At 36.5% G+C, this 23855-nt stretch overlaps 1 protein-coding gene across 2 annotated transcripts in view; it reads left to right on the top strand.

The window, feature by feature from the left end:
- Positions 1–23855, top strand: part of RSF1 (remodeling and spacing factor 1) — a 143628-nt gene that overhangs the window by 52915 nt on the left and 66858 nt on the right. For both annotated transcript variants that reach the window (XM_046685220.1, XM_046685219.1), the window contains exons 3-4: positions 21386–21478; positions 22686–22891. In XM_046685220.1, the coding sequence (XP_046541176.1) occupies positions 21386–21478; positions 22686–22891 (299 nt within the window). The remainder of the gene's footprint in view (positions 1–21385; positions 21479–22685; positions 22892–23855) is intronic.

The following is a 23855-nucleotide window of genomic DNA, read 5'->3' as shown; positions in this document are numbered from 1 at the left end:
ATATTAAATGCACACTTGTGTCAGGTATCAATTTTTTGTCTGTTATTTCAGGTCTGTCTAAGAATAATTTCATAGATACTTCTAGTGTTCTTTGATGCCAGCAAAATTTTAAAACATTTGTTTTAAAGAATCCCACTGTTCCAAATTTAGGTTGCCCTGAGGTCTAGGTTAGAAAAGCTAAAGTTGACAGATACTACACTGCTTATAATTATGTCTCACATGCCTCTTTGGACTAAGTTGTAGTCTTTGAGAGTTAGACACGGCTCTTGGATTTCCTCAGATTGGAGGACCTTGTGGTATTCTTAAGGAAATGAGGCTGGTGAAAAGATTTCCCACAGCCTTTTTTTATTTTTCATATTAAAAATGTTAAATGCATGGATAAAAACCAAGAGTAATATAATATCCATATTCCTACTGCTCAGAATTAATGCTTTTCCTGTTTCATTAGTTTCTTTGGTTTGTTAGTTCATTAGTTTACTTTGGGTAGTACTTTTCATGAAATTTAAAATTTGTCCTGTTTTATCATTATTTTTTGGCAAATGTTTCAAATTTTAATGATAATAGTGAACATATATATAGTCTCTTAATTCATAGAACACTTTCATACGTGTTGCCTAAAAATCACTTTTATTTCATTGCACTAAGCAATTAGCTTTTACAGACTCTATGACAAACATCATGTGTGTCTTACTGATAATCAAATACACTTATCTGTTTAATTGATATATTTGTCAACTTGGATTTTATCATAGTTCAATGATTTGACTTTTAACAATTAGTCTTAATGTATAAATAGGTCATTCTTTGTTATGGAACAAACATACACATGCTTTTAATCTTAGTTTGCTTTGAGAATTATGTGTGCAGTGCATGTAAAACATTAATTAGATTGTGGTTATTTGCAATATGAGAACTTTCTTTAGCATAGCAGTTTCCAGATTGTTTTTTATGAAGCCCCAGGGTTTCCCTAGAAATGCTTCTGGCCCCAGTGTTAGTCTGCTAGGAGCTGCCATAACAAAATACCACAGACTGGTTGGCTTAAACAACAGAAATGTATTTTCCCACAGTTCTGGAGGCTGCAATTCCAAAATCAAGATGCTGGCAGATTTGGTACCTGTTAAGCACTCTCATCCTACCTTGCAGTAGACTTCTTGCTGTGTCCTCCTATGGTCTGCACTGTGTGTGTAGACAGAGTGGGAGATCTCTGGTTTCAGGGACACCAGTCCTGTAGGATTAGGGCCTCACTCCTACAACCTCATTTAACCATAGTTATCTCCTTAAAGACCCTGTCTCCAAATACAGACAAATTTGGGATTAGGGCTTCAGCATATGAATTTTGAAGGGACACAGTTCAGTCCATAACAACCCATGAAATACTTTGTTGGAGGAAAGTGATTGTGCTGATTAAGAAAAAGGGAAGGGGGATTGAAAAATACTACTTTTGTAATTTACGTAGTTGTTTAATGTAAGAATTTATTAAAATTGCATTCACAGGCAGCTTTTCAGGAGCCCATTTATTTTGTGAAATAGAGACTCATCCTTATAAACTACCTTTCCTGAGATTCTAGATCTCTCTTAATTTCTTAATCATTTAGATTCATAGAATCTTAAGTCATGTAAACACTTCAGGTATTACCATTGGCATGAATATTTGTAGGGGTCATTAAAACTTTGATTATATTAATGTATGCTTCTGTAAATTATTGCGGAATGTGATTGTGGTGATTTCTAAACTAAGGATAAAAAGTGTTGAATTAAGAATCAAGAGTTCTGACCCACAGAAACTTAGAATAATATAGGGCTGTTGCTTTAAGACGCTCAATTTGTGGTATTTCATATCGCAGCAATAGAAAACTCATACAGATTTATTCTATTAATGAAGGATTTATAACATGGTGAGAAAACTCACCACTGGTTGGAAGTTTCCAAAATTCCTTGCAAAAGTATTTTTCTTCTTTCATTTTCATCAAAAATGTGCTCTTTTCCTATAAAAACCATAAATAGAATAATGACATTCTTAGATTAGTGCATTTAATTATTTACTCTAAACATAACCTGCTGCTAAACATTAAACAAATGTACTAATTGGTACTAAGTGAGATAGGTTAGCAGGAAAAAGAATTTTGGTGTTAAAAAATCTGGGCTCCATTCTTAGCTCTTTACCACTGTTGATCTCAGCAAACTATCTCACTTGTTTGAATCCAAGTTGATTCATCTGAGGAACTGAGAAAATGCAGTCTTATAAAACAGAGAAACTGTTATTTGTCTTGCAGAATTATGAGAATTTATTAAAATAGCATATGAAATTCACTCAAAATAGCATCTCACATATTGGCTTCAAGAGTAAGAGTATAGGGACCAGCCTGGTGGTGCAGCAGTTTAGTTTGCATGTTCTGCTTCGGTGGCCTAGGCCTTGCAGGTTTGGATCCCGGGTGCAGACATGGCACCACTTGTCAAGCCATGCTGTGGTAGGTGTCCCACATATAAAGTAGAGGAAGATGGGCACAGATGTTAGCTCAGGGCCAGCCTTCCTCAGAAAAAAGAGGAAGATTGGTGGCAGTTGGCTCAGGGCTAATCTTCCTCAAAAAACAAAAAAAAAGAAAAAAAAAAAGAGTAAAAGTATATTGAAGATGCTGTTGAAGCTTACCATTATTATCTAATTTTAAGGTATGTTAAAAGATGCTATTAAGTTAATTTAGTTAATAGAAGCTACCATGCCACAAAAATTCTTGAAAAGTTTTCCTCCACTGGTAGATTATCATTAAATTCTCAAGGTAAAAATAGGTGACATGTGAAACCAGAAGATAGGGGTTGGCCCCTAGCCTGGTGGTTAAGTTCGCACGCTCTGCTTTGGCAGCCCAGGGTTTTGCTGGTTCGGATCCTGGGTGTGGACATGGCACCATTCATCAAGCCATGCTGAGGCAGCGTCTCACATGCCACAACCAGAAGGACCCACAACTAAAAATACACAACTATGTACTGGGGGGCTTTGGGGAGAAAAAGGAAGAATAAAATCTTAAAGAAAACTAGAAGACAAATCGGGATATGCTCAGCATGGTCTTTTTTCTAATGACAGGCAATCAATGTTGTATCCTGTTGGTTGGCTGCCATAGGCCAATTTAGTCTTCACATTGTAATGCCCTTAAATACAGTCGTTTGTTAAAGAGGGAAAGGAGGAAGCACCTTCCATATGCATATGTGAGTACTCACCCAGACCATGCAGAGTAGGTTCATTTATTTTGTTTTGTTTTGTTTTAAAGATTTTATTTTTTTCCTTTTTCTCCCCAAGGCTCTCCCCCCGCCCCCTGCCCCCATACGTAGTTGTATATTCTTAGTTGTGGGTCCTTCTAGTTGTGGCATGTGGGACGCTGCCTCAGTGTGGTTCGATGAGTAGTGCCATGTCCACGCCCAGGATTCGAACCGTTGAAACCCTGGGCTGCCTGCAGCAGAGCGGGCGAACTTAACCACTTGGCCACGGGGCCAGCCCCAGATTCATTTATTGATATCCCCATTTTACAGATGAGGAAACTGTAATTGCTTTTTTAAAAATCTCTGTCCCTCACCAAAATTCATGCCAGCTAGACCCTGAGTGCCTTATTCACTGTTAAGTACATCAGAAGTCATCAGTCCCTTGCCTATTTTGTAAGGCGTTTGAGGGAAGAATGCTTTTTTTTTACAAAGAACATTTGCTATCAGTTTATTGAAAGGGAGTGCTTTGAATTCCTGTTCAATGAACTATTATACAGCCCCCCCAAATAATTCCATTCTTCTCATTAGTACATCTGTATTACAAAAAATGTGCTCAAGTATTATTGTATCTTACACATAATATATAAGATATATGATATAGTATATCTGTGTATATAATATATACTTATATTTTAAATTTTATCAGTCAAATATAGTAAAAATGTTTTCTCTCTTGTTATACAAGTACCTGTATAATATACTTCATTTAGCCCCTTGGCCTGCAAAACCTAAATATTAAGTATCTGGTCCTTTACAGAAGAAGTTTACTGACCCTTGGTATACATCATGCCTAGCACAGTTCTCAGCACATAGGTGCTTAATACTTATTTGTTGAATGAATGAATGAATTGCTACTAAATAACTTTGCAAAGGATACAAAGCTAAGGTACCAACCAAGGTCTTTCTGACTTTATAGCCTGAAAAACAATGAAGTTCTCTTTATGACAATACGAGAGAAATCCTTAAGTTGTTTTTAAAAGGAACATTATAATTATTCACATATATTATTTTCTTCTCTAAATCACCAGGAGTGGACATTTTATATGAAGCCTGATAATAGTACGGACATTTGCGTATAATTGATAAATATTTGACAACTTTCTTTATATAAAGTTATTAGTTATAGCTTTTCTAAAAGTACAATTTAAAAACCTAAGTACAAGTTTTACAGTGGCCAAAAGCTGTATTAGGAATTTTTTCTTTAGCCATTCTTCTCTCTGCATTGTTGAGTGCTACTGATAGTCTACAGGAGTTGGCAGACTACAGCCAAATCCAGCTAGCTGCCTGTTTTTGTAAATACAGTTGTATTGGAACACAGCTGCATCTGTTCGTTTACATATGATCTGTCGCTGCTTTCATGCTGCAGTGCCAAGTGGAATAGTTTAACAGAGAGTATATGGCCGGCAAAGCCTAAATTATTTACTGTCGGCCTTTACAGAGAAAGTTTGATTCCTGTCCTAGAGAGCACGTTAACCATCTATTTCTCTTAGTTCTGTCCTTTATGAAATTAATACCAGAAAACCACATGGTCTTCAGCAGCTGGATAGATAAAAAGGACAAGAATAAACAAAGAACACATCTGTGCCTGCTGCAGAGCTGCTTTGGATTTCATTGTCTCTTGTATTAGTTGTCTGCTTGTTCATAAATAGATAGGAACTACCTTTTTGACCACCATTTACCCGGCTCCAAGCACACTGAGTGATTGAACAAATATTTGTATGAAGGCTCAGCAATAAGTTTTCTTGAGAGTTTATTACTAGAAAAGGTTTTATAAATGCTGACTCCCAAAGGTCTAGCTCTAGCTCAGGCTTTCATTACCAGATTGCACATCTCTCCGTTTTTATCCAACTGATTACCTACTAAACTGGTGTCATGTAAGCAAATCAAACTCCATAGCAAAAGCCAAATTCCTTCTCTTCCCTCCTCAGTCTTCTCGTATATACTGAATCCTTGCTATATTTCATGTTACCACCAGTATTCTGAGCCCAGCCATGATTTGGGTATTGTCCTAAAGCCCTCCTCTTTTTCACACTCAAATAATAGCCAGTTCTATTGGGTTTTCTTCCTGTTTATTCCTCAAGATTTGTCTTCTGTTTTTCGCTATTGCCATGGCCTAATTCAGGCCTTTTTCAACTCTTGCGTGATCTTTCACCTTCTAATTGGTCTACCAGCTTTTAGTCTTGCACCCTTCTACTACCTTCTCTTTACTGCTACAAGAGTAACCCTTTAAATACAGACGTTTAAAAGTGACTATTATGTCACTTTCAGAATTTAGTGGTTCTCTTTCACTTAAAAATCTGAACTCTGTCATAACAATCACTGCTCTTAATGGTTTAGCCCCTTCTCTTCAGCCACAGCTTATGACCTCCTCTCCTGTGTACACTACTAGTTGACTCATATTCCATGCCATTCACAGAACATTCTGTCTTTTTCATTCCTCCGAGTTTTTGCATGTACTGTATCTTCTACCTGGAATGCCTTCCCACGATGGGGGAGGAAGAAAAATCTCCTCCCCTTTTCTAAGTTCTGCTGGCTGGTCTAAGAATTAAATTGACATGAGACAGATTATCAGGAGGGGGAAGAAAAAAGACATTTAATTTTGTATGTACAAGAACCCCAAAGATATGAGGTTCCCCAACAGTGAGGCTGTTGAGGTTTATATGCCCTCCTAAGCTAAGGAGAAGGCAGCAACGGTCTGAGATTCAAAAGGACAGAAGGCAATTTACAGCAAGAATGAAAGAGTAAGTGGTAAACAAATGTTGGCTGGACCATCCAGAAATATTGGGGCACAGAGAGGATTTTGATCAAACAGGTCTGGCTAAGTTTTCCCCAGTCTACCACACCTGGCTCATATTCTTAGTAGATATCTCTGGTGATAGCTCTTCTTCCTGGAACAGGCCTTTTGTCTAAGTTCTTGTAGGCAGTCAAGGAGGAGGTAAAAACTTGTCCTGAGTCCTTCTGTTTCTTAAAAATAATCCATTTAAAATAATTATCATGCTAAAGAGAAACATTTTGGGGTGGCAGATTTTGCTCCCCTAACCAACTTATTTTCCTGGCAGACTTCTTTGTCCTTTAGATCTCAGCTCAAATATTACTTTCTCTTTGAGATCTTCTCCCAGGAAGATAGTCCTTCAGGAGTTTAGTGTAATCATTATAGAAACTATCATACAGTTTTTCTGTTGAATGTTCACTACCTACCAAGCATTGTGTTTAATACTTTCCTTATATAGTTACCTTTGAAAAAGATATTATCCTCATTTTATGCACAGGGAAATTGATTTTGAGAAACAAAATAACTCGTCCAGTCTCACATTGCTAGAAACAGCAGAGCCAGTGTTCAAGCCTAGGACTTTGTCAATCCAGTGCTTCAAACTACTGCCCGATACTGCCCTCACGTTTGTCTTTCTCATAGATTTTAAGCATCTTGAATACTTTCTTTTTATCTTTCATTCATTGATATTAGGTGAGTTAATTAATGACTTAGACCATTTCAGTTTTTTTTTCACTTGGCTGCTAATATGCTTAACAACATTTACATCTTAGTTGTACTCAGCTACAATAGCTAGTTTTCTGGTGGAATTTTTACTTTCCCTATTACATGTCTCTTGTTCTTTTATCTTTCTCTTAGTGGCACCATTGTACATAGGTGTTATGGAGAGCTGTTTCTTTTCCTTTTGAAGTCAGTGGAATATAATTAATATAAAATTCTGTTTAAATCCAGAGCAAATATCCGGCATCTGCCCTGTTCCTTGGCTCATAGCAGATGTTACCAGTCTAAGCTTTTTCTCCTAAGCCTAGACTTAGCAGACTATACTGCTACCACAAATCAGTCAGCATTGACGTCTGTTTGTCATCTCTTGTTAGTGTCTCCCTAAAACAGTGGAACTAAGACCTGTAGGATGAGCAGAAATTTGTTAGGAAATTATCAATAGCTTAGCTTCACCGTGATCTAAAGTACCTAGAGAGAATGGCAGTGAGCGGAGGCCTAGGGATCATGTGAAAGCAAGTTACTGTGATAATCCAGCTGAGCAATGAAGAGGCCTGAATTAAGATTTTAGCAATAGAGATGGAAAGGAGTGGATGTGAGAGCTCTTTGGAAGGTAGAATCAATAAGTCTTGGTAACTATAGAGAGGGAAAGAGAGAGGTGTCTAGCAACTCATCTCAACCAAGGGCATTCATTGTTGTGCCATATTCTGCACTTGCCAACAATATCAGTATCATCCAAAATATAAAGGAACCTGGAAATCTAGCTGATGATGACTTTTTACTTTTAAGGAGGAATAACCCCCTTAAAAATAAAAAACCCAGTGAGTGGAAATTTAAACTAGCAGTTCTACCAGGACCTTTTAACCCATTGCTTAGTTGGATAGGCCTAGCTTTATCAAGCTTCACATTCCTTTTACTTGGTGAGTCACAAAGAAATTTCTCTGCCAGTGAACTCTTACGCTTCCGTGAAACTCCTCTATTTTCTGTGGTTATTAATGACTTTTAGATACCACATGAGCAATTTCAGACACCTTAGGCATGGATAATGAATACCACTGTATTAATAAACAGATATCTGCCTTCAACAAATTCATTACCTGTGCTTCTGCTTTCCTACTGCCCTGTGTTCTGCCCGAAGACAGCCATATAAAGGTCTTAAAAGTAATGGGAAAGCCAATTTTTAATAAATTATCCTCTAAAGGAAATTATCCTCTAAAGGAAATCATTTGATTTCCTTTAGCCTCAGAATAATTTCTAAGAGACATCTAGATGGTACTTTATTACTGCTATTTTTCTTCAATTCTGTGATTTCTTCGGTGTACACATGCCACACCAATGATTTAGAGACAGTTTTTTAAAGATAAAAGAAATAGTGGTATATAGAATGTAATCATTGACTTTAAAAGGCTCTTGGTTTCAAGAAATGTTAAAATATAAAAATAAATATGCTTCTTAGAATAAGCAAAGAGTGTTTTCTGGGCTCAATACTTGAGGAATAATGACATTTGGTAGAGAATAACCTAATGTCTCTCTCTCTTCTGGGGCGTTTCTCTCCCCCTCAACAGAAAGTGACCTCATTCATTTGTCCCTCAAAAGTAAAGGAAAACTAAGGGATAATCTCTGTCCGTTGGTCTCCAGTAGCAGATTTAGAAATCAATAAATTTGACAATAGATAGCCTTATTCAAAATGGCTACTTCTAAAAGACCCATTGCTTTTACTCCTTAGGAAGATTATCTATTGGCAAGTCATAAGGGGGTCATCTTTTGTCCTTTGTTAATTTGGTCATATTTTGACAAGGATTAGATATTTCTCTACTGTTATGTTTGTTTTTAAAAAATAAACTAAGGTTGTTATCTTTAATTTTTCTTTGCCTTGTTAATATATTCGTTTGTGTTTTCCTTTTTTTATTGAGATATGATTCATATAATATAAAATTCACCATATTTTATTGATTTTTAGTATATTCACTTTGTCGTGCAACCATAACTTCTGTCTAATTCCAGAACATTTCCGTCACCCCAAAAAGAAACTTTGTACCCAGCAGCAGTCAGTCCCAATCACAACCCCCTCTCCGTCCCCAGGAGACTGCTAATCTACTTTTCTGTCTCTATAGATTTGGCTATTCTGAACCTTTCTTATAAATGGAATCATAAAATACGTGGCCTTTTGTGTCTGACTTCTTTCATTTAGCATTATGATTTCAAGGTTTATCCATAATGTAGCATGTATGTATCAGTATTTTATTCGTTTTTATTGCCAAATACTATTCCATTGTGTGGATAATACCACATTTTATTTATCCGTTGTCGTTTGATGATCATTTGGATTTTTTTCACGTTCCGGCTGTTAGGCATAATGCTGCTATGAACATTAGTGTACATGTTTTTGTGTGGCCATGTATTTTTGTTTCTCTTCTGTATATTCCTAGGACTGTAATCACTGGGTCTTATGGTAATTTTTCGTTTAATTTTTTGAGGAACTGCCAGACCATTTTCCGTAGCCACTGTACAATTTACATTCCCACCAACAATTTATGAGGTTTTCAGTTTCTCCAAAACTTAGTTTTAATAATAATGATAAGAGCTAATATTTGAGAGCTTACTATATACTAGGTTCTATGCTATTTTACATACATTATCGTTTAATTCACAACACTGCCCAGATGATAGAGAATTAAATAACTTCCAAGGTCACATAGATAGTAGATGCTGAAGCAAGGATTGAACAAAGGTTTGTCTGATGCCACAGCATAAATACTTAATGCATTACATCTTGGAAAGCATTTTCACATATTTTTAACTTTGTGAAATGTTCCTTAAAGAGTACCATCTACTCTGTGATAATGTCAGAGCAGCCATAATTTGGCCTCATAAATGAATTGCATGTGAAATTCAATTTGAATTGAATTCAATACAATGTGAATTGTAGTGTGAAAGAGCATTGGATTTATAGTGGAGAAAAACCTGAATTCTGCTAATTACTAAGTGTATAAGTTTGGTTAAGTAACTTAACTTCTTTGACCCTCTGTTTTTTCATGAAAGTGTATGTGAATATTCTCAGCATAGTGCCAGTGAAATAGTTGGAACCCAGCAAATGCTGTTTAAATATTAATAATAGATTATCAGAGAAACAGCAGAGCAATTTTAGGGAATTTTTTTATTTCCTGTGATTGGCATTCCTTTGAAACTTGGGCCAAATTATTTATACTTGTGGACATAGAATATTGGATTACATTTTCTTTAGTTTTCTACTGCATTCCTATGTGACTTCAGGTGGTCTAATGAATGTTTTATGATAATAATGTACCTGAAACCTTTTCCATAGAGAAAGAAGCAGTAATGCCTTAGTTATGGCTGGGAAACCTCCTGTGGCAAGAGTGTCCTTGGTTCGACTTCAGGAACCTGCTTCTCACCTCCAGAGCTTTTTTTCAAGTGTGCACACTTGTATTGGTCATGACCTCTCAATTATACACTCAGAAGTACTGCTCTTTTGTAGCCACAGTTATTTACTTCGTAAACATGCCTAAACTCTATTATCAGTGTGTTTTGAAAGAAGTTACATAAAAATAGCAATTTAAAGTTATTGCTCATTGCTTTAGCTAAGGGAAGTAAAAATAAAATCTCTTAAAGTTTCCTAAGTATAAAAAGCTTTAGGAACCCACTGAAAAATATTATTATGTTGATGATGTATGCATGTTTTGATTCTTGTCTGAGATAAAAATGAGAGAAGGATGGAGTGTATAAGATTGATTGAGTACTTATTATAGTATTTTTAAAACTTCTTTTAACTGTGGCCTGTAGTATGAAATATATACTTGTTGGAATTGAACAGTTTGCAAAATGCAACAGATACCCTACCTCATACCGTATGCAAAAATTAACTCAGAATAGATCAACAACCTAAATAAAAGAGTTAAAATCATAAACCTCTAACAATGAAACCTAAGGATAAATCTTCATGACCTTGGATTTGGCAACAGATTCTTAGATGTGACAACCAAAAGCATGAGCAACAAGAGAAAAAATAGATAAAGAGGACTTTATCAAAATTAAAATCTTTTGTGCATCCAAGGACACTACAAAGAAAGTGAAAAGACAACCTACAGAATGGGAGAAAATATTTGCAAATTGTATGACTGATAATTTAATATCCAGACTATATAAGGAACTCCTAAAATTCAATAACAAAAAGACAACCCACTTGAAAAATGAGTAAAAGATTTGAGTAGACATTTCCCCAAAGATTAGCACATGAAAAGATGGTCAACATTATTAGTCTTTGGGGAAATGCAGATCAAAACTACAGTGAGATATCACTTTCTACGTAATAGAATGGGTTTGTTTTGTTTTTTTTTTAAGGAAAACAATAAGTGTTAGTGAAGTCGTGGACATATTGAAACTCTTATATGTTCATGGGAATGCAAAATGGTGCAGCTGCTGTGGAAAACAGTTTGGCACTTCCTCAAAAAGCTAAACGTAGAATTGCCATATGACCCAGCAATTCCACTCCTAGCTGTATACTCAAAAGAACTGAAAACAGAGACTCAAACAGATGCTTGTATGCTAATATTTTTTGCAGCATAATTCACAATAGCCAAAAGGTTGGAACTACGCGAGTGTCCATCAAAAGATGAATGGTTTATATAAACAAAATGTGGTATATTGATACAATGGAATATTTTTCACCTCTAAAAAGGATTGACCTTCTTATACGTGCTATAGCATGGGTAAACCTTGAAAAGATTATGCTAAGTGAAAGGAGCCAGACACAAAAGCACAAATATTGGATGATTTCACTTATATAAACTATCTAGAATAGGCAAATTCATAGAGACAGAAAGTAGATTAGAGGTTACCAGGTGCCCAGGGTGGGAGGAGAATGGGGAGTTATTGCTTCATAGTTAAAGAGTTTGGCGATAAAACAAGTTTTGGAAATAAAAATGTAATGTTATGGTTATACAACGTTGTGATTGTAATGAATGCTGCTGAATTGTATACTTAATGGTTAAAATGGAAAATTTTATGTTTGTTTATATATATTTTAAAAATGCAAGTCAAGGACTTTTCTCTTAATCTAGCAGTAATCTTAGCTTCAACATATTCACTGTCGTATTGGAAACAGAGCATAACACGGGAAGCCGTTCAGTGTAATATACGGTTAGTTACCCAGAAAATGAAAGTAGGAAATTAAAACAAATCAATCACCAATAATTTTATTTAGATCTTTTGACATGTTTTTTATATATATATCTGATACAAAAGTATCATGAAACAATGTTTACGCACAACTTGAAGAACACTATCTCCACCTACCAGCTCTTAATTCCTTGTGTTTCTGCTTGTGTTCCAGTTGGTTCTTGTGATTTTCTAGAATCACAAATTTTTAATTTGCATTTATATAAGGGGGCTATGACACAGTGGCATCTTCCTTATTTCATCTCTTTTACTAGCAACAAAACCTCCATTTTACAGATGAAGATCCTGAAATTCAGACAGGTAATTGACTCAACAAGATCACGCTGCTGGTAGAGGGAGCCAGGGTTTGCATCTTCACCTATTTGATACCAAAACCTTATTTCCCTTTCTATCCAGATTACTGTTACAAAGCAGCTTGCTTGGAAAGACTTACTTACCAATTGCTCTCTTGCCATTTTAGGTATATTTTAGGTATATGGTTAATCTTACCTATGAATATAAAATAGCTATGATAGAGGTTTTATTTTTCTTGCTACACTTAGATACTTTCAGGGCATTTTTTCCTTGACTAAGATTTCAGAATAAGCTGCTTTTGAGAGTAGGTTCTTAAGTTTTTGACATGTGTAAATGTACTCAATTTATCGGTTAACTCAGATTCTAGATGTCTGTGCCCCTACTCCTGAGCTTGTTTAGTAGGAGGTTAGTACGTATCTTACTAATCCTGTGTCAAGCACAGTGTCTGGCACAATTTAAATTCCTGTTAAAATGTTTGTGGAACGAACTAATTAATACGTGCCTTTGTTCTGGTCACTTGGAGTTTTGGTGTTCTTTTGATTTTCAAAACCATGTTACTTAAGAAATCTTGCTGTCAACATATTTCCTGTATGTTTTTTTTTAAGGAAGTAAAGAAACATCCGTTCTATATAACTCTTAATGCATTCTTACAGGGAGTGTTCCCAGATAGCCCATCATAATAGTAAATTGTCTCAGTAGTTAAACCAGAGAATGTTGATACAGTAAATATTTGTTGTGTCCACTGTTAGCAAGGCCCTGTACTTGGTATGTACTATGGGAAATAGAAAGATGAATCAGACTTTGTTTTTACTTTCAAAAATCTTATAGTTTTACAGGACACCCACCTCAAATGAAATAATATATGTGAAAGTTCTATTGTAAATAATAAAACCACATATTAAACATAAAACTTGTTATTGTTTTTGTAAGACATGTGCACTAAGAATCTGAATCTGCCTTTTCTTGAGTATTCTCTGCCAAACTTAGCTTAAGCTTCATCACCTTTCCCTTGAATTGTTGTAAAACAGGCCTTAGTGTGTTTCCTTGACCTCAGAATCTATCCTTTTGTCCACCTTGCATGGTACAACGGAACTCTTGTCCATGGGCCAGCCCAGTGGTGTAGTGGTCAAGTGTGCACTCTCCGCTTCGGCAGCCTGAGGTTCCTAGGTTCAGATTCCAGACTCAGACCTATGCACCATTCATCAAGCCATGCTGTGGCAGCATCCCACATGCAAAAATAGAGGAAGATTGGCAACGGATGTTAGCTCAGGGCCAATCTTCCTCAAGCCAAAAAAAAAAAAAGAACTGTTGTGTAGCAGTACTTGTAAATGCTTTTTGAGTCCCCATATTTATAAGCCATGACTTACTTGCACAGCCTTGCTCACTACTTTCCTTCACAGCCTTGTCTCTGCCTACTCCCAACCCCAAGCACTCATGATCTAGGGCTCTAGGACTCTGTATAAAGAGCTCCTTTATTCACCTTCACATTCACAGAAGGTACATCATTATTTACATTCCCATTGCTTTGCATATTCTGTTTTTTCCTTCCTGAAATATTCTTTACCTCCTTGTCTGATAAAACCTCATTCATCCTTCAGATATTAGCATAAATGTTACCACTTGAATAAAACCTTCTTTAATCTCCCTTCATCTGTTGGCTGAATTAGTGTTTCTCCCCTCTGCATTTGCATAGTAGTTTATAGATATGTCAGTTACTCAGTTTGTAGATAACTCACTGCACTGACTGCTTTCCCCCCATCATTATGGCCATCCACTGCATAATGATGTTTTGCTCCATGTGGGACCACATATACAACTGTGGTCCTATAAGATTATAATGGAGCTGAAAAATTCCTGTTGCCTGGTCACATGGTGGCTATCATAATGTCCTAGCACATCACAATACTCAAGAGTTTGTGGTGATGCTGGTGTAAGCAGACCTGCACTGCCAGTCCTATAACAGTGTAGCTGTAGTAGAGGGCTGTACTATCTAGGTTTGTGTGCGTGCAGTCTCTGACGTTCACACAACACTGAAATCACCTAATGATGCGTTTCTCAGAATGTATCCCCATCCTTAAATCTCATGAGTGTATTTGTTTACATGACTTTGTCTCTGAATTCTGAACTTCCTAGAGCAGAGACTGTCTGTTAATTCATCTTTGCCCCCCAGTACTTAATAAGTATTTCCTTTAGTCCTCTAGAAAGACTTACTGTATACACAACAGTTGGACGTGTTGAAATATTAGGTCAAGGAGGCTTGGTGAGGTGTAATTTGAGTATAAATAATGGAGCTGGATGATTTATAATTCTCAGTCTAGCCTTTATCCACAACTCTGTTGGTGACAAGTGACCTGATTGGTGTCTTAAATATATACTGATTTCACTGTAAATAACTAGAGATAGTAATTCCTATTTCTCTTCATTCCTTGACTAAAGCACAGAACTCCTGAGCATAACAGTACACCCTCTAAGGCTTGTGAGAATTGACTGAGTTAATATTTTAAAGCAGTTAGAACAGTACTTGGTACATAATAAACATTCAGTAAAGGTCAGTTGTTTTTTATTATTCTGTTAAGAATTTATAATGTTCTTTAAGATGTGTTTTGTTGGCTGTAGAAATTATTGGTGGTTAACCTAAAAGAATTTTTTAAATTAAGGTAAAAGCATTATTCTTGTGTCTTTCTTTTATTCATCAGGTATTTGTTTTGTATCTGCTTTGTCTCATACTTTTGTCACAAGGTAAGAATATGAAGATGAGTGACACAGCCCTTGACTTCTCAGAGCTTAGCCATAAAATTCCTCTTGTCTCGGATTTGAAAAGGTTTGAGTAAAGACTGTATGATCCAGTGGAAAGATCTCTCAGCCAGGAGTCAGAAATTTCAAGTCTCAGCTCAGCCACTAACTTTGAGCAAGATGTTTCTTAGATGTCTAATACATACCTCGAACCTATTAGGACAAAACAGATTTCTTGCTAAGTCTGTTCTCTCAGGTATACCCTTAGTTAAAAGCACTTTTAGCCTTGCATTTGTTCAAGCCAAGGAATCTAGATGTGATCCTTAGTGTTCCTTTCTAGTCACACTCCACATCTGTTCTGTCAAAAGTCCTGAGGATTCTACCCCCAAAATAGAACTGTCTACTTCTTTCTGTTCCCACTACTACCGCCATAGTCCATGTTATTATCTCTTGCCTTAAAATTGTTTTCCTAGTTTCCGTTTTTCCCCTCTACAGTTCGTTTCCACACAGCAGCCATTTGTGAACCATAAGCCAGATCTTGTTATTCCTGCACTTAAAATCTTCCAGTGGCCTCCCACATCATATTTGAAATAAAACCTTAATTCCTTGCCCTGGCCTACATCGTTTAGACCTTGGTTACCACTTAAACCTTATCTTCTACTACTTTCCTGTCATTCTACTTCATTTACACTGATCTTTTTTCTGTTTTTTGTTTTGTTTTGCTGAGGAAGATTCACCCTGAGCTAACATCTGTGCTGATCTTCCTTTATTTTGTATGTGGGATGCTGCCATAGCATGGCTGATGAGTGGAGTTGATGACCTGTGAACCCAGGACGCCCAAGTGGAGCACGTGGAACTTTAACCATTTGGCCATTAGGGTCACCTCCTCCCTACCTTTTTTCTTTTTCAATGTGCCAAACTTTAAGGCCTTTTTGCTAGCTTCTTGCTTTTGCTTGGAACATATCTACTCCAGATCTTCCTGTAACTGATTTCTATTTTATTATGTCTCAACGTTTTGTGTCAAATGTCAGCTTTTTTAATGAAGCCTTCCCTTAACACTCAATCCAGAGTAGCATTCATACTCTCTATCATATTACTTTATTTTCAACATAGTGTTTGTCTTTACTTGATATTTTCTTATTTTTACCCGTTTGACTACCTCCTAGAGTGTAAGCTCCATGATGGCGGGTTGTCTGTCCTCTTCACCATGATATCCCAGCTCCTTGACTAGTTCCAGCCATAGAGTTGGGTACTCAGTCATTGTTTGTGGAATCACTTTAAAAATTTTATTTTTCCCTTTTTTCCCTAAAGTCCCCCGGTACATAGTTGTGTATTTTTAGTTGTGGGTCCTTCTAGTTGTGGCATGTGGGATGCCACTGCAGAGTGGCCTGACAAGTAGTGCCATTTCCGCTCCCACGATCCGAACCAGTGAAACCCTGGGCCACTGAAGCAGAGCGCGTGAACTTAACCACTCAGCCACAGGGCCGGCCCCTGGAATCACTTTATATTATGGATGATTTAAAGTTTAATCATCTTTAAACTTCATGTTTCTCAACTGTAAAATAAAGATCTCCATGTGAAAGATATCCAAGGACTCCTCTGTCAAAGATAAAGCCAGGCACTAGTTAAAGGCAGTAGAAACAGATTTTATTCAGTAACTACTGTGGTAGTGGAAGGAGCTGAGCTCAATTCCAGTTTGCCCAGAGGTGACTGGTGTTTCAAAGACAGAATAAGGGAGCCGAGAGAGGGGAATGTGGGAAGAGGGTCAAACAAATGAAATGGCAAGTGGGAAATGAAAAATTACAAAAAGCAGGTATGAGGGTTGGCAAAGTCAACTTGAGTAGACCTTCTGTGCCTGCTAACTTTGGAAGTTAGACTTGTACTTTCCGACAGAATCTGGGAGGCCCTATCCTTCTGATTACAGATCAAAGAAGTGGCTTCAGGTCCTTGAGAGAGACACTCCTGCCTTCTTGTTGGCATCAAGTAAGCGACTCCTGGTGACCCTGTGAATGAGTGATGTCCACAAAGTCCTGTCCTGAATAGCCCTAGTCAATTTCTGTAGACTCATGCCTGTGGCTTCCTTTCTGGAGTCAATCCATCTCACATTGGGTCTTCTTTTCCTCCTGCCTTCTACTTTTCCCAGCATTATTGTCTTTTCCAAAGAACCTTTCCTTCTCATGATGTGCCCTAAGTAGGGCAGCCTCAGTTTTATCATTTTTTCCTCAAGCAATAGTTCAGGCCTAATTTGCTCTAGGACCCACTTGTTCATCTTTCTGGCAGTCCAGGGTATTTGTAGAACTCTCCTCCAACACCGTATTTCAAATGAATCAATTTTTTCTTGTCAGACTTCTTCACTGACCAGCTTTTGCATCTATACATGGTAATTGGGAATATGAGAGTGTGGATAATCTTGGCATTAGTCACCAATGACACTTCCTTACACTTGATCTTCCCTAATTCTTTCATTGCTGCACTTCGAACTCTCAGTCTTCTATTGATTTCTTGGTTACAGTCTCTATTTAAATTGATGACCAAACCAAGGTAAACAAAATATTTCACAATTTCAGTGTCCTCATTGTCTACATTCAAGTTGTATAGTTCTTCTGTAGTCATGATTTTTGTCTTCTTAGTATTCAAATGCAGTCCTCCTTTGGCACTTCTTCTTTCACTTTCCTCAGGAGTCATTTCAAGTCATTGCTGCTTTCTGCCAGTAAGATTGTGTCATCTGCATATCTTAGATTGTTGATATTTCTTGCACCAATTTTCACTCCTCCTTCATCTGAGTCTAGCCCAGTTTTTCATATAGTATGTTCTGCATACAGATTAAACAAAGAGATAAAATGCACCCTTGTCTGACACCTTTCCTGACCAGATTTGGAAATAATCAAACATAAAATCAGTATTATGGAATGATAACTTATGGTGATAAATACAAATGTTATACCAGTATATTCATGTTTTGGATGTTGGAACATTCTCTAAAGAGAAATTGTATGCAAAACCAAATTATAATTACAAGGCTACTTGGTCAGAATCAAGTTGAGCTTGGGGAGGTAGTATGAATTACCAATCTAATAGGGATCCCCTTGTTTCAAGGACCCAAAGAATAACTGTTGTAGATCGTCTTTGATAGACACTCTGGTTTCTGGCACTGTAGGTAAGCTATGGCTAAGGGACCAGATCTGGCCTGCTGCCTGTGTATGTATGGCTCAAAAACTTAGAATGGTTTTTACATGTTTAAATGGTTGGGAGAATTGTTGACATACAAAAATTATATGAAATTCAAATTTCCTTATCCATAAATAAAGTGGTATTGGAACACAGCCAAGCTCACTCATTTATATATTTTCTGTGGCTGCTTTTGCATTATAACAGCAGAGTTGAATAGTTGAAAAAGAGACCATATGGTCTACAAAGCCTAAATTATTTCCTGTTTGGCCCTTAACAGAAAAAGTTTGCTGCCTCCTGGTGTAGATATATAGTCCTGCTTAAGGACTATATATTAAATAATTAAGAATTATTTAAGTGTCATTTAGAGTACTCTTCATTTGCAAGTTTTATTTGCAGTGTTTAGTTTGTGGTAACAATAGATTATGGCTATTCAGGCAAATCTAATGTTATTTTTTGGGGATGGGCCTCAAACACCACGGTAATATGTCTACATTGCCCTTAAAGAAACAGAAAGTGAGTAACATGTTTATCTCTGAATATCAGCACAACACAAGTTTTGCATCCTAACCACTATAAATAAAGAATGTCAGTAAATTGAACCTAAGCAGCGTGAAGGCGGAGATCTTTATCTTAATTATCTCTGTATCCACCTCTCTCTTTTCTCCTCTTTTACACACAGTAAATGATAATCAGTAGGTGTCCGGTTGTATTGGTATCTTTGATGCCATGCGCCTTTGGCTGTGCCTTGTTACCTGGGTTGTTGGTCAAGCTTTGGGGCTCCATCAGTCTCGACCCCTGTCAGATATTGCAGAGGAGCTTCCTCACGCTCGGCGTCTGGCCTGTTAGCCAGCCAACGTCCTCATCTTCTGGGGTGTGGTGTACAGCAGAGCACAGAATAATGCTTCATTCAGGTTGTAAGCTGTGCTCTGCATTATTGACTCTCTCTCTCTTTTAAAAATAGATATTATTCACATACCATAAAATCACCCTTTTAAAATATACAATTCACTGTTTTTTAGTATGTTCATAAGGATGCGCAACCATCACCATTATCTTAATTCTTGAACATTTTTATCACTCCACAAAGAAATCTCCTACCTATTAGCAGTCACTCCCCATTCCTCCTTCTACCCCCTGGCAACTACTAATTAACTTTTAGTCTACATGGATTTGACTATTGTGGACATTTCAGATACATAGAATCATACAATATGTGACCTGTTGTGTCTGTTTTTTTTCACTTAATGCTTTTAATGTTCGTTTCTACTATAGAATGTATCACTACTGCATTCTTCTTTTTTTTGGTGAGGAAGATTTGCTCCAAGCTCACATCTGTTGCCAATCTTCCTCGTTTTGCTTGAGGAAGATTGTCCCTGAGCTAACATCTGTGTGAGTCTTCCTCTACTTTATGTGGGATGCCGCCACAGCCTGGCTTGACAAGCAGTACTAGGTCCACGCCTGGGATCTGAAACTGCAAACCCCGGGCCGCAAAGCACAGCACAAGAACTTCACCACTATGCCACAGGGCCAGCTCCTTCCTTCCTTTTTATGGCTGTAAAAATTCCATTGTATAGATAGTCCACATATTATTTATTCATTTATTAGTTGGTGGATATTTGAGTTGTTTCCACCTTTTGGCTATTCTAAATAATACTACTATGAACATTTGTACAAGTTTTTATGTGGACATATATTTTCATTTTTCTTGTGTAAATACCTAGGAATGAAATTGCTTAGTCTTATGTAACTCAGTGTTAACATTTTGAGTAATTGCCAAGGTTTTTTACAAAGCAGCTACACCATTTTATATTCCCATCAACAGTCTGTGTGCATTTCAGTCTCTCCTCATTCTCACCATTTGCTATTATCCTTCTTTTTGATTACAGCTATCTAAATGGGTATGAAGTAGTATTTCATTGTTGTTTTTATTTGCATTTCCCTAGTGACTAATGATATTGATCATCTTTTTCTTTGCTTATTGGCCATTTGTATATATTCTTTGGCAAAATGTCTATTCAGATCCTGACCTTTTCAGCTTTTGATATAATCGCTTTCAGGTCTTCCCTGTGTAATATTTCAAAAATTTCCTTTTCCTCTACATACCTCAGTTTTTTTTTCTCTACAAAGTGGTGCTATCACTCAGAGGAAGTACGGTTATTCCAGAGAATGGAAAGCTCATTCTTCCTTTGTGCCTTTGAAGATTTCCCCATTATTTAGTTCCTGGCCATACTGCTTGCTCTATCTTCTTTTTCTATCCTGACAGTGATCTCCTGTGATTTCATTAGACAAACTGATAAAAGAAAGATGACACTGGTGCAGGATAGGAAAGGGGTAGCCCTCCTAAGAGGGCCACTTGCAAGCAGTCCCGTTTACCTCCTCATTTTTCTCCTGTCTGCCTGTCTAGCCAATTGCCCAAGCTCAGGGAAATCTAGTCCCTTGTGTTGGTTCTTCTCCCTTGACCTTCGTTATATTCTTTGCTTCTTGGATTGAAAAAAGAACATGAAATTGCTAGGCACTTTATATCATTTTTCATGCCTATTTCATAACCTTTAAGATCAGAATTATCACTACTCCCCTTTTATTGCTGAAGAAACTGGCTCACAGGGGTCACAGAACCATGGCATTTCTCCTGATTAGTTTTTATTATTGAGCAGAGGGGTTATCCAAATCTTCTCTCCTTAGCCTGTTACAGTGGCTCTGGTTTGCCCGAAATGCTTGTATAGGGAGAAGCCTAGACATTTAAGTTAATGCCACGTTATAGAAGGTCTCAAATGCCAAGCGATGGAATTTTTACCCCAAAATAGGAAGACTTGAGTTTGAGAGTGGCTTAATTAAAAATATGTCTACAATCTGGCATGTTTTTTGAACCTACTTACACTCTAAGCATAGAGATGGATAAACTATTGTCCTTGCCCTCAAGGAGCTTCTAGGCCATTTGGAGAGACAGAATCAAGTAATTACTTCCATTTGCATAAATGTGCCATGAAAGTGTGTATAAAATTCTTGAGAGCAGAGGAGAGAGCTACAGAGATCACTGCTTAGCTTAAATTCAGTCATCAGACAATAGTAAACGTTTCTGATGTGTTTAGGTAGTGTGCATTTTTGGGTGGAATTGAATTGGATTGTGTTTGGTATAAACTTTTCCCTTTATTATATGTATGTATTAGCAAGAATAGTCAACATAATTGTACAACAAAACTACCAATGTAAATAAAAATCGCTTTTATATATTAAGATATTAACTTTCTCTGACAGATATGCCAAGAGTTTAATAGCACCTGGGCATGGGAGATGGAGAAGAAGGGCTATCTTGAAATGAGTGTTGAATGCAAACTAGCACTCTTAAAGGTAATAAATTTATTATTTTTTACAGTTGTTTTAATTAAAAAATTACTTTTGACTCCTGGTTGAATTGGAAAATAGTTGGAAAGTAGAAATTTTTATTCTCAGTGGAAAAGGATAGTTAGTGGATTTTCTCTTTTTGTTTTTTGTTGACAAAAGAGTGTATTCTTTAAATTACTATTTTTGATTGTTTTTCAGTACACAAATATATCTAGGTTTAATGATCTCTGCTTGTAGGGACGGTAGTAGAATGGGCAAGCAGTTGCCTCAGATTAATTTTATTCATTGTTTTCAGCCTTCACAGTCATTGCTAACAAATACTGTAAACTGTGGTTAATCTTTTACTGATTTAGTAAATTAGTAACTTGATAATTAGTTTTCTAGATGACTAGGGGCATGCAATTGTGAACTTAATAAAACTCTCATGTAACCAAACCTACTTGATTAAAACAGGTCTTCTCAAAGTAGATTTATTTTTTTTCAGGTTTGAATTTCCCTTTCTCTTCCCGCCCGCTTCAGAGTATTGGTCCTAATTATTAGCAAGGTGGCCAGTGTAATGAAGGAAACAAATACTCTTCACAGAAGAGAGACTTCTGGGCTAGATAACATAGGCAAAGGCAAAGAGGCTGTGATCGGAACTTTATGTATAATCTGCCTGGGCAGAGAGGCTCAGGGAAGAAATCTGACTTTCTACCCTAATCATATACAAAAATGTGCAACAAAAATTAGTCCTTCCAATTTAGTCATGTGAATATCTTCTTATTAAAAGAATTCTCCCAAGGCAGCTATCCATGAGACTTCTTCCCTTGAAACCTGAATATGTCTCAGGCTTTCAAAACAGGCAGCCATTTCAAGAACAGTGTTCATCTAAAAGCTTTATGAGAGAAAGAATCATTGAAAATTTTATACCATTAGACAATTTAGGAGACTTTAGTGCAAACAGACTCAGTGCTTTTGAATATAACTTGATTTTTGTCATTGTGTTAAACCTGTAAATTTATGTAATATTAAAATAACTTAAAATTTGTCTTTTTAAAATTGGTTATTCTAAACAGATTGTGTAAAAGGGGGAGAGGATGGTGGAAGGTGGATAAACTGCACCTGTTCTTTCTACTCCTGCCCCTGAATCAGCTCTGTGGTTGAGCTTAGCATGTTTACTGTGATGGAGAAACATTTCTGGGATAATTTAAGCCGTGTTATGACTATTTTCCAGTACCTCTGCGAGTGTCAGTTTGATGACAATCTCAAATTCAAGAATATTATCAATGAGGAGGATGCCGACACCATGCGTCTCCAGCCAATTGGCCGAGACAAAGATGGCCTCATGTACTGGTACCAGTTGGATCAAGATCACAATGTCAGAATGTACATAGAAGAACAAGATGATCAAGATGGCTCTTCATGGAAATGCATTGTCAGGTATCTTTTGTTGGAATCTTTTCACGTTTATTTGCATGTTTCTTAACTTTGTTCTCTTCTCTGCCAGAATATAATCTCTGCAGCTGGAGTGGTCCCTCTTTTTTTGAGGTTGGGGAATTTCCAGGACCTAGCCTAGTACCCAGCACAATATCCATTATGGGCACTTAGTGAATTATTTGTCAAATAAATAAATATATTTAGCATTGTGGTCCATATCAGATCATATAGCTTGTATTTTAGGAAGCCAGAATCTGACAAATAATAATGTACAGATAATAGGCACAGAAAAATACATTGTTAGACAAAAATACAAGAAACGTATTGTTTAGTTCTTATTTAACTATTGTTTCCTATTAGACATTATATATTCCTAATTATTTTAATTTGGCCAATTCACCTTGCTACTTTAGTAACTTTTACCATAATCCTTTTTTTTAAAATCATGATTTCTTATTTATGTTGACAAATATATTTGAACAGAAACATTTAATGCAAACTTGTGAAATACATTTTTTAATCAATAAGTAACACTGAGACTGTTATTCAGAATCTTTGTGTCTCTAATTTTCTGTCTTTACAACTTAATTATTTAGAATTTATTCTATTTATACCTACAGTTTATATTAATTTTGAAAATATCAGTGGATCTATAACTAAAGTAGGGAGAGATAATGGATATATAACCACTGGTTTATGAAAAACTCATTTGACTTTAACTCATTTCTGTTTTCACTCATTTTGGATTTTAGCAGATTTTTGTTAGTGATTATTAAGATTTTGAAGAGAGAAAATCCATAGAAATTTGGAATATTTTTTTGGATCAGGGAAGCTCAACTTTCATCCTTAAGAATAAACGTAAATTGAATGAGCTCATGGGGGATTCTTTCATGTGCTATAAAACTTTACTATAATACGGTTTTCCATGTAGTTAATTTACTAAATGGAGATAAAGTGGTCCTGAAAT

This window comes from Equus quagga, chromosome 14 (genome assembly GCF_021613505.1).
Source record: "Equus quagga isolate Etosha38 chromosome 14, UCLA_HA_Equagga_1.0, whole genome shotgun sequence".
In the NCBI taxonomy this organism is placed as follows: Eukaryota; Metazoa; Chordata; class Mammalia; order Perissodactyla; family Equidae; genus Equus; species Equus quagga.
This window is presented reverse-complemented; position numbering and strand designations above follow the sequence as displayed.